At 43.5% G+C, this 12,275-nt stretch overlaps 1 protein-coding gene across 4 annotated transcripts in view; it reads left to right on the plus strand.

Annotated features, from left to right (window-relative positions):
• The window catches only part of SLC15A2 (solute carrier family 15 member 2), a 273,407-nt gene that overhangs the window by 42,311 nt on the left and 218,821 nt on the right, over positions 1 to 12,275 (plus strand). For all 4 annotated transcript variants that reach the window (XM_029605210.1, XM_029605211.1, XM_029605212.1 and 1 more), the window contains one exon: positions 11,245 to 11,332. In XM_029605210.1, coding sequence (XP_029461070.1) covers positions 11,245 to 11,332 — 88 coding nt within the window. The remainder of the gene's footprint in view (positions 1 to 11,244; positions 11,333 to 12,275) is intronic.

The following is a 12,275-nucleotide window of genomic DNA, read 5'->3' on the forward strand; positions in this document are numbered from 1 at the left end:
TGCAATATTTTGCAGTATTCCTCGGGACGTCTTCATAGTATCTCCCTGCCACTCCTCGCAGAAGAAGAGGGCAGTGTAGTCTACACTGTCAAGGCTCCTCAGTCTGAGGGCTGTGGTTCCAGGACCCATGTCTCAAGAGCCACATTCATTATTTCATTGTGCCCAGTAGGGAGGGCTCCTTTTGTTCCATTCTAGATCTCAAAGGAGTTAACCATCATTTGTGGGTGATTCATTTTCACATGGAAACCTAGCGCTCAGTGATAATGGCTGTACAGTCAGGGGAGTTTCTGACCTCTTTGGATCTATCCAAGGCATACCTCCATATTCCCATCTGTTTGGAGCACCAACATTTTCTGCACTTCACATTGCTGGGGTGCCATTATCAGTTTCAGGTGCTGCCTTTTGGTCTGGCCACCGCACCCAGAACTTTTTCCAAGGTTATGGTGGTGGTGGTGGCAGACTTGAGAGAGGATGGGATCCTACTACACCCTTATTTGGACAACTGGCTGATTCAGGCCAAGTCTCTGGAAGATAGCCATTTGGTGACCTGCAAGGTGATCTCCCTGTTTCAAGAGCTCGGTTGGGTGTTGATCCTGGCCAAGAGCTGTCTTCAGCCACCTCAGTCATTAGAGTATCTGGGTGTTCGGTTTGACACGAAACAGGGTAAGGGTTTCCTGCCAGAAGCTTGTATTCAGAAGTTGATGGCGCAGGTGCATCTCTTGGTGAGCACTATTCACCCAACAGTGTGGTCCTATCTACCGTATAGGTACTCAATTTGATGGACGCAACCCTGGAAGTAATACCATGTGCACATGCATCCTCTTCAGCGCTCTCTGCTGTCTCGTTGGACCCTGCAGTCTCAGGACTACTCGATTTAGCTCCACCTCCTAATGGAAGTCTGCTCTCACCTTTAGTGGTGGTTGCAAGTGGAACATCTGAGAAAGAGAGTTGCCCTGACATCGCCGGACTGGTTGGTACTCACAACAGATGCGAGCCTCCAGGGTTGGGGAGTTCACTGTCAGGAAATATTGGCACAAGGGTACTGGAATTCAGAGGAGTCTCTCTGGAACATCAATCAGCTGGAACCCCTCGCAGTCCAGTTGGTATGCTTGTAGTTCAGCGGCAGGCTGCAGGGTTGAGCAGTCCAAGTAATGTCAGACAACCCAATGACATTGGCTTACAGCAGTCGGCAGAGAGAAACTAAGAGCCAGCAAGTGTCACAGGAAATAGACCAACTTATGGAATGGGTGGAAGTGCATCTCCAGGAGATCTCAGCCTCGCACATTGCAGGAAAAGACAATGTAAGAGCAGACTTTATCAGCAGGGAGAGTTTGGACCCAGGAGAATGGGTATTGTCGGATGAGGCATTTCAGCTGATAATGGATCGCTGGGGCCTTCCGTTCCTAGACCTGCAGGTGACTTCTCACAATGTAAAGGTTCCTCAATTCTTCAGTCACAGGAGAGATCCAAAGTCCTTGGGTGTTGATGGTTTCGTGCAGGTCTAGCAGGAGGACAAGCTGCTGTATGTCTTTCCTCAGTGGCCCATGTTGGGCAGAATGGTTCATAGGATCGAAGATCACAGGGGGATGGTGCTTTTGGTGGCACTGGATTGGCCCAAGAGGTCATGGTATGTAGATCTGCAAAGACTCCTGGTAGACTCCCCCCTTCATCTTCAAGCACACAGAAGATATGACTCGATTTGTCTTACAGTATGGCCCTTGAGAGGGCTCGCTTTTTGAAGCGTGAATATTCTATTGCAGTGATTGCCCCCTTGTTATTTGCACAAAAATTCTCCACTTCCTTAGCCTATGTATGGGTCTGGAGAGTGTTTGAGACTTGGTGTGAGGATTGAGGAGTGTTTCCTTGTTCATTTAGGATCCTGCTCATTTTGGAATTTTTGCAGGATGGATTGAATAAAGAGTTTGCCCTTAATTCCTTGCATTACTGATACCTTAGTGGAGTCTTAATCTGGTTTTGGATTTCTTGGTGGGCCCTACGTTTCGATCGATGCATAACCTTTCCTTGCGGTTACTGACCTTGAAAACGGTGTTTCTGGTGGCAATATATGTTCTGCTCATCGAACCTCCGAGCTGCAGGCCTTGTCATGTCAGGAACCATTCCTTTGGATAACTCTAGGGGCGATTCAGCTGCTTACTGTTCCTTTTTTCTTGCCTAAAGTGGTCTCAGATTTTCACTTGAATCAGTCCATTTCCTTGCTGTCTCGGGATAAGGAAGGAGATCCAGAGGAATATCACCTGTTGCATCTCTTGGATGTCAAGAGACATGTGCTGAGGTATTTAGAGGTTTCTAAATACCGCAGGACAGGTCCGAAAGACTGACATCCTGTTTGTCCTTCATGGTGGAGGTAAACAGTGTGAACCGACTTTGCGCGCTATAATAGCTTGCTGGATTTGGAGGTAGTCACAGCTGCGTATGTGGCCACTGAAAAGCCATTGCCCACTCAGGTTATGACTCATTCCACTAAGGCTCAGGCAGTGTTATGGGTGGAGGTTAGATTGTTGTCTTCCGTCAACATTTGCCAAGCTATGACGTGGTTCTCCTTACACACCTTTTCCAGGTATTATCATCTGGATTTGCAGACCTGGGAGGATGCAACCTTTGCACGTGTGGTGTTGACTGGACCGCGGGCAGCCTCCCACCCTGTTCGGGAGTAGCTTAGGACCATCCCACAGGTCCTGCACCCATCTGTCTAGATGCTAGGAAATGAGAAATTACTACTTACCTGATAATTTCCTTTTCCTTAATATAGACAGATGGGTTCAGCTTCCCACCCTTGGCTACTGTATGATTGTAATGGTCCTTTTGTATGGCTACATGTTCCAGGGGTTACTGGTAAATGTTACTTCACTCCCTAGACTATGGTTAATGTATTTCTTTTTGGAGCTCGGTATTTCATGTTGGCTGAGTATTACATGATAATCTGTTTTTAATCTTGCTAGTCTGTCCACAGTTGCTTTTGAAGAGAATACTGGCAGGCTGATGTCATTGCAGGAGTATATATACTGTGTCGTCAGTTTGCTCCGACTACATTTGCTGGTAGAGGTACATAACCCACTGGTCCTGAACAGATTTGTCTATATTTAAGGAAAAGGAAATTATCAGGTAAGTAGTAATTTCTCATTAGCACGTCCAATAAAGCGCATAGCTAATAACGATCACATGTAAATTCAGGTTGATGAGGCTATTAACTATTTCCCTCAATGCAAAAAATAATGTGTGCCCGACGTGCACAGTTTTACCCTCAAAAATTAATGCTTGCCTGAGCAGGCATTGTTTTGAGGAGCCCAAAAATTAGCCAGAAAAGCAGAAAACACTGCTTTTCTGTACTTCCTTCAATTTAATATCGTGGTGATATTAAATCGGAGGAACAGAAAAAGGAGAATGTTTAAAAAAATTTAAAAAATATATGCCGGCGATCAGATTAGGAAAAGGGACGCGCAATTAACAAGTATCCATTTTCCTAACCCGTGGCTGTACACAGGTTAGGAAAAGGGACGCTCGTAAAATGGAGCATCCGTTTTCCTAACCCGCTGACAGCCACCTCTCCTAGTCACTTGCTGCCGAGGAGGTGCCAGGCGCACACAGTTTCCCCTAGTGCCTCCTTTTTACCGCGGCAGCCCATTTGCATCTTGCATCGGGCGCCCCAGAGAGGTTGGAGGGCGGGCCTGCATAGAGGCAATACATGAATCCAGCCTAGGAGTACATTGAGCTGTTCGAATTGTCCATTTCGGTACAGGAGCCAGCCAGGTGTGATCACTTTTCGGCTCCCTTCCTGAAGACAGAATGTAGAGCTATGGTCTTGTTCCCCTAGGGCGTTTCAAAGTACATACAAAAGGGGGCCTCCTGATATGGCTTGCAGGGGCCTAAACATGAGGGGTTCCATAAGCAATTATGCAAGGGCTCATGGCACACAGACATCCAGCTGCCGATTCACACAGAATTCCCTGCCACCAAACACCAGTTTGATTTGACTTCTTATGTTCCGTGTTTGTGGGGGTCTCAAAAATATTATGGAGCACGTAATGAAGCACTTAATATATCTAAAGAAAGTTTTATCCCCTGACTTCTGACTGGGAAGTATCCTCCTGTCCCCTGTGTTTTGCCCGACCTCCTTCTATATCTCGTTGTGTATCAGGAATATCACTCGTTTTGCTCTTCTTACTTCTTTGGTAAACCATAGCGGTCTCGTCATTCTCTTTCCCTTGCTAACTTGCCTGTCACAATGATCTGTTGCCATTTCAGTGCTTCTGTTTATTACTGTCCCTAGATTGCCAACTCCTGACAATTCTTTATTGTTCTATGGTTTATTGCTTTAGATTTATAAATGGCTTTGCTTCAGGAAGCGCTCAAGGCAAAGAACAAGGAGCAAAATGAATGCACTTCAGACATAAAATACAGTTAGTACACAATACAAGGTTCCACATTGGGAGCCAGCACCCAAGAAAAGGATCTAGGCATCATTGTGGATAATGCGTTGAAATCCTTTGTTTAGTGTGCAGCAGCAGCCACGAAAGCAAATAGAATGCCAGGGATTATTGGGAAAGGAATGGAGAATAAAACAGAGAATATCATAACACCTCTGTATCGTGCCATGGTGAGACCTCATCTTGAATATTCTCTGCAGTTCTGGTCACCACAACTCCAAAAAGACAAAGCAGAATTAGAAAAGGTACAGAGAAGGGCGACCAAAATGATAAAGGGGTTGGAACGATTCCCCAATGAGAAAAGGCTAAAGAGGTCAGGACTCTTCAGCTTGGAGAAGGGATTACTGAGGGGTGATATGATAGAAGTTTATAAAATAATGAGTGGAATGGAATGCGTAAACAAATATTTGTTGTTTACTCTTTCAAAAAGTTCAATGACTAGGGAATATTCAGTGACGTTTCTAGGTGATACACTTAAGGCAAATAGGAGAAAATATTTTTTTACTCAATGCATAATTAAACTCTGGAATTTGTTGCCAGAGGATGAGGTGAAAGCTATTAGTGTCGCTGGGTTTAAAAAAGGTTTAGACAAGTTTCTGGAAGAAAAGTCCATAAACCATTATTAAGGTGCAGTTGGTAAAATCCACTGCTTATCCCTGGGATAGGCAGTATGAATTCTATTGAACTTTTGGGATCCTGCCAGGTACTTGTGACTTGGATTGGCCACTGCTGGAAACAGGATGCTGGGCTTAATGGACCTTTGGTCTGACCTAGTATGGCAAATCTTTTGTTCTTATGTACTGCATAAAAACTCCCCCAAAATATTGGCTAAAACTCAGAAATATCCAAATAAAACATCAGAAATAAAAAAATATGCCTACAATCACATAAATACCAAATAATTTAAATGAAAAGCCTGTAAAAACAATCATGTTTTAATACGGTGTCTAGAAGCCAAGTAATTCTTTGTCAAATGAGCCACTTGTAATGAGTTGCAGAGCCAAAGGGTGTAGCATGAAAAGATAGAGTCCTGAATCCTAGCAAGTAATTATTATAACAAGTCCTAGCAAATATAATTATTCATTTTCATGCTGTTAGCCCTTCTGAAATCCAGAACTTTTGTTTTCATGCACATCACCAAAGTGTCCCTTTTATTATTTGATTTATATTCCACTTTTCAAGCAGATTACATTCAGTTACTGAAGGTATGTTCCTGGTGAGCTCACAGTCTAAGGCCTGGATTTATCAAAATGCACTAAATATTGCATGCGATAGAAAAAGGGGCATCTCACACTTTGAGATAAGTGCCAGAATTGTGATACAACCACTGGGGGGACCATGTTGAGAGAGAGAGAGAGACCATAATGCCCTCACCCTAGATAGGTATTTATATCTCTATGGGAGGCCCACCTAGTAACTCAAGGTGAGGTTTAGGTATTACTGTAGGGGTTAGGGGCCACTTTGACATTCAAAGTGAGAAGTACGAATAGAACGGTGCTCTCTTGTGAAGATTTGATGACCTTCGGAGTGAGGAAACTCACCCAAAGATGAGATTTATGCAATGTTCCCTCAACCTAGCTTGATGTTTCCCAGGTAGAGAGACCTCTGCTTTGGTGCTTTACCCATAACTAGGGTGCTTCGAGTTCAGGTTTAGGTCTGGGCGGTAAGGAAGCATGACCTTCTGGGGACCCTGACTCTGTCGATCACAATCTCAGTGACCATGTAATTCTAGATGGAATATTTCCAGAAGGTGTCAAAATAAATATTTATGTTGTCTCTTTGCGTTCTTTCACTCTTCAAAGTTCTCTCAATTCAGTATTTCCAGAAAGTGCCAAATAGTAAGGAATAAGAGTAGAGAAGCCAAAATGAAAAGTGTAGGCAGAAACCAAGAGTCACACAAGGGTCCATCCATCTCCTTTCACATCCAGAAAAAGGGCATCAATTCAAAGGAAAACTGCAAGAGCCCAAAATTGCTGTTCAAATAAAAGATAGTTTTTACTGTAATTTAAATAGGAGGATCCAAGCCAAAATCACAAAAATAAGGATCAGCAAAACTCACCGTGGTTTCTCTGTCCATTCCTCATCTATTCACCTCCCTTCCTGCTCTTGCACCCTCATTCTGAGAGAAGATATCCTCACCAGTGAGGGTGAGATACCTGGAGTGTAGCTCCAACATCCATCAATAACAAGTGGAAAAATATTCCCCAGTGCAAGAAAAATATCAAAAGCGATTCTGAACTCTCAAAAACTTCAAACTGTAGTCCAGTTATCCAAAGTTGAGGCCCTTGATTTCTTTTCTCAAAACCCTCGGAATCTCTGTCCACCCTTGCTTAACTGGGCACTTGGGTAGAAAGATCTCTTGGCTCAAATTCTTAGAGAGACAGGGGCAGCCCTTCCCTTCACACTGGCCTAATGCAAAAATCTCCAAAAAGTCAAAACACTTCTCCTCCTCCTTTGAGACTCTGGATGAATCTCCAGCATCTTCTCTCTCCTGCTCTTTCTCTCTCCATTCCTTCTTTCTCCTCTCCTCACCCCTCTAACCCACCGGTCCTGCTCCATCCACTAAATCACTGGGCATGCACCCAGGGATTATAAACCTCTTAACTTGCCTCTCCCCCAAAAAGGTGGGGGTTAAAGAAACGGGAGGAATCCCAAACACACTAACTCCTCCTATTTACCCCTACCTTAGGAAAAATACTTTGGGGAAAATATTTGTGATAGGCAAAGCTCCTGTTACCCCTCCCCCCCCCCCCCCCCAGCTACAATAAAGAAAAATGATCGTGCCAGGATGCTATTGTAAATTGTTTTTCTTTCCCTGTGCCAGAAACATTACAGTAGTACACTTAAACAGTCAACATGTGCAATAAAATATTATAATTTCCCAACTTTAGGACATGCCACCCAAAGGAAAATCCCATGACTAGCATAGGACTGTTTAGATCAGGATGCACAGAAATACATTTACATACAATTAGGACAGCACATATGTTGTTATTATTAATCTATGTTGGGAAGGTTGGACACCTTGCAATCAAATTGCCCACACTTCAACACCTAGTACATGTCAGTGGAACCTGAGGGACCACCCTACCTTTACAGTGGAGTGTAAGGAACCACCTAGAAAAGAACCCTACTATGGGAGTGTAGGAACTACCCCCGGATTTATAGAACCATATACATCTACCTGATCACATTTCACTACCTCTGGTATCAATTGATCAAGAACTGGTCTTCTGAAGAAAAAAACAAAAGCTCTATACCACCACTAGTACCCACATAGGGAGCACCCACCAGTAAGAGGGGGTCATACCACCAGACACACACCTACCTGAGGCATAGCAGGTTACCTGTGTATGCCACTTACTCATTACTATAAGGTAATTTCCTGAGGGGGAAATACCAACACAATTTTCAATAATATTTATCATAAATCTCCCAAACCAATTCAAGGGCAGCAAAATCCTATTTTACATAATATCTAAAACTTCATACATTTATCATACTATCTTAAGTTTTTTTATTATGGTTAATTTACAATAAATTATATATGCATTTATTTTAGTAAAATATACATATATCTGAAAGTAGTGAATGTATAAACTACAGTTTTCTTCTCTTTTGTCATATATTAAACCATTATTACCACATCATCAACATGTTGAAAATGTGTATTCTCCAATATGAAACACACACCATACAAAAATGCCCCAAGACCCACTTCCCTAGGGATTGAATGGTCAGGAATTTCGGAGGTTACAAAGTCCACTGGCACAATACTCTGCAGGGTTTCACGCCCCCAAGGAGGTGGTATATCCCTCAAAATGGCCACTGGATGACTGCCTCCTTTGATCCCCAGGTTCAGCAATGGGTTGCCGAACTTAAGATCCGTGTATATACAGCAAACCTCTAACATGGTCCTGGGTCCTATCACCACCCCCATTACTTTGGGGTGTTAAAATAGCAAAACACTGGCGAGCCATGTTAGCGCTTACCATCACATTCCACTCCCTTGAATCATAAGTTTCTGCTGATGATGGTCCAGCCTTCCTGTGTTCTGCAGGACTCCTGCAAACTTTCATAGGAGGATCTGACTGTAGGTGAGAGCAAATCCCAAGCCAATGATGCTGTATGAGCAGGTCTAACTCATCTTGTGTGCCCCAAGGTTGACGGTTGACACAGTGCTGACAGGCAGATGTTAACCTCCAACACCTTCAATGTTTCTATGATTGTTTTTAAAAAAAATTTAGATAGCAAAATATGCTACACCAATCATAACAATCACTAAGACGCAGTGGTTGGTTTCATATCATTCAAGCATCACCACCCGGTATTGACTCTAGTTATTTTTTTAATCATCAGCCGTCCAACCTGCATCCAAAATGTTAATATATACCTGAGCGTGCTCAACAACTAACCATTGTGAATATTTTTTTATTTTTTTGTGAAAGCACTATAAAATGTGCACATAGTTTAAAAATAATCAATGCCTTTTTGAAAACATATATCGAGTTGTAAACCTTATTGCAAAATGTCTCATGGCTCAAAACAAACTGACGTGAAAAAAGCTTACTGCCCTCTCAACGAGGCCATGTTTCAGACATCAACAGTCTTTCCTCTCGGGGGATGTTAATCTTCAGTCCGTCAATCTACTTGAGTTCTCCCGAACTGCCTTTTCGGCTTTACTTCATTTGTTCCACGGTCGCCATATTGTCTTAAACCAACGAGTATATGTAATATGCAGGAAAATACAAACTAGCCAACCATAGACTTAGAGAGATGTAAGCACCAATCACTGCAGCATTACCAGGTTTACTTCTATAAATACGCCCCATTCACAATAATGATGTAACATTTTTAATTCTTCATTTAAGCCACTAGGGGACTGAGTTTTTAACGTAAAAATCCAAATGCCTCCCGATAATTTAATTTCGCTAACATGCTAAACAATCTTAGCACAGACTAAACCATGCAGTGTATGCTAAAACTATTTAGTATTCTCTAAAACGACAAAAGCAAAATGAAATGATATTCCATTTCGGACGGGAGATGACTCAGAACGAAGCAACAGATGTTCTCTTTATTTCCCTGTCATTTTAAAATGACAGCACACGTCTATTATAGATGTGACAAGTCAAGTCAAGCAGGCAAAATAGGTAAGGATGCTTACAGCCCTCCCAAAGCTTGCAATCTGAATGGGAAGAACAGGGGACGCACAAAGAATATGAGGATGGAACGGCTGCAGAAATGGTGACGTGTAGACCACAAAGGGGGAGAAGGGGTTTTGTTGAGCTGAGAGGGATAGAGAGAAAAAACTCAGCTTTAGAAATTTGTGCTTAGGTTTTACAATTATCTGCCTGAAATATTGAGTCATATAATTGGAGCTGGAGGAGAGGGATGCACATTAGTTTAACTTTAAAGCATTCCTCTTGTACTAGAAGGCCCCCCTCGTTTCATGTGAAAGAAAAGGGAACGCTGTAAGGTGAATTCTGAAAGCCCAGCGCACGCATCAATCAGGGGATGCATGCACAAGCCAGGCTTACAGACGCCTACTGTATTTTCAGGACTTGGCGATGTGCGCGCAGCTCGGGCTATGTGCACATCTCACTGAATTTCAAAAAGGGGCAGGGAATGGGTGTAGGCTGGATGTTCCAGGGCGGGCCAAGAGATGTGTGTGTAAATACTTGCTTGCTTGCGTGTGCATCCAGATCCAGTGTCAGTTTACTTCTGCAATGGAAGAGGTGTTAAGTTAAAAAAAAAACCAAAACAAAACACAGCCCTTTTGGAGGGGTTTTAAGGATATGGGGTAACTGGGAGGCGTGCAGGCTATTAAATCAGAGGGGATTTAGAGCACCTACCTCTTAACTGAGCGAACTGGTTGACGAACTGGTGAAACTGGCAATGGTGTGGACACCTACCCGTTTTAAAATACCCTGACTTACGTGGTAGATCACGTGCCCCTTTAATATTAGACACACATGGTCGCATGCATAGTGTATTTTATAGCATGCATGCTTATGTGTGCGCAAGTTATAAAATTGCCACGTCCCTGGGTGTGCGCTGATGCACATGCGCCAATGTGAGCCTGCTTGCCAGTTTGAAAGTTATCTTCTGTGTGTGTGTGCATGTTGGGTGGGGGTGAGGGTAGGGGGTGGGTAGGAAGGCTCTAGCAGTATGTTAAATTCATAGTTTTCTTTAAAAAGTTGTAATTTTTTTATTTTTGTGTTTGCCACAGCTTCCATTCGTGGGGTTGGTTTATGCCTTGCGATTTGAGGGCTACTTGCCGTAGGAAATGCCCCAGTACTTTGGACAGCTGAGAAATAGCGGAATATAAGTTTTATAAATAAATAAATAGATAAATAATACTGCATGGGCTCATTTTGGGGGACAAAAAGGACTCAAACTATACTTCACCCAGGAATCTGCTGCTCCACCTGTCTCATTTCTGGGCAATGGGCTGTAATCAAATCTTCGACTGGGTGTGCTAGAAAACTAAGAAAAAAGAAGATTTTAAAATCAGTCAAAAGATCCCTTCCCCTGTCATTCAAAGAGAAAGGTGGAAGTGGTGGTGGAGGCAGGCGGGGACACTTGTGTCAGAACAGTGCTCAAGTGGAGGATGGTTGAATGTTTGGTGCTTTGAATGATATCACCATAAGAATGTTGTTTGACTCTTTGCTGCCATCCAGGGTCTATGCTCATTACAGAGATGCTCCTGGGCCCAATGAGATGAAAGTGTCAACCTAACTGTCCCCTGGTTCCTGCTTCTCTGCCTACTAACACACACTTTTTTTTTCTTGTTTAGAATCTCTTCGGATCCAACTATCCCATAAGCATCGCTTTCATTATAGTCAACGAGTTCTGTGAACGATTTTCTTACTATGGCATGAAAGGTACGGCAAGCTTGAATGGATCTTTCTTCACACCACTTTTTACAGCTGTGACAGTTGTGACTTGGATTAGGGTCTCTTGCTCCCATTCCAAAATGACACAGAACAGCTTATTTACAACTAACTTGTCTGTCTATAGTTTTTTCATGCGAGGATGTAAAGGTACTGTGATAGAGTATATGACAGAGAGCCTTAGACTGCCTGTGATAGAGTATATATGACAGAGAGCCTCAGACTGCCTTAACGGACCAGCTCCAGCTATCTGGCCCGGTCCACCTTAAGACAGACAGGAAAGGGATCCTCGAGTGGGGGCGTTTCCCTGAAGTAAGGGATACAAAGGTGAGGCCCTGAGAGAGTTAGATAGGTCCCAGAGAGAAGAAGGAAGCTGTAAAGAAGTGCTGTGCTCTTTTGGAAAAACTGTTCTTGCATTGTCAGACTGCTGAGGTAAGCAGCCATTTTGATTCTGTCTTGCTGAACTTTTTGTAATTAAACTGTTGAAAAGCAGAACAGACTCCAGCCTGGTCTGTTCTCCGACCTTCTTCTGTCTTAGACCGCTCCAAGGGCATCACATATGGTGGCAGAAGCGGGATTATCTGTTCTAAGCGTCACAGACAGGGACCCACACTAGCAGGAAAAAAAAAATGTTTTTTTTGGAGGCCTGGCTGCAACGGTAGCCGCACAGAATTATTTTTGTTGTTTGTTGGTACCAGCTAAGGAGAGAAGCTCTGCCGGAGGGAGGGAACAGAAGAAGTGGGTTAGAGCTGGTGAAGCAGGCTTTTCTTTTGTTTGGAAGAAGGGGAAAGGTTTCCGGTCTTGAAGGGGCAGGAGTTCAGAATAGCCTCTGCAGGAACCTCTCTGAGAAATGGAGCAGCTACTGCAAGCCCTGGTGGAGGGACAACAGCAGCTCCGGGCAGCCACTCAGACCCAGTATGCACAGCACCAGCAG

This window comes from Rhinatrema bivittatum, chromosome 6 (assembly GCF_901001135.1).
Source record: "Rhinatrema bivittatum chromosome 6, aRhiBiv1.1, whole genome shotgun sequence".
NCBI classification, from domain to species: domain Eukaryota; kingdom Metazoa; phylum Chordata; class Amphibia; order Gymnophiona; family Rhinatrematidae; genus Rhinatrema; species Rhinatrema bivittatum.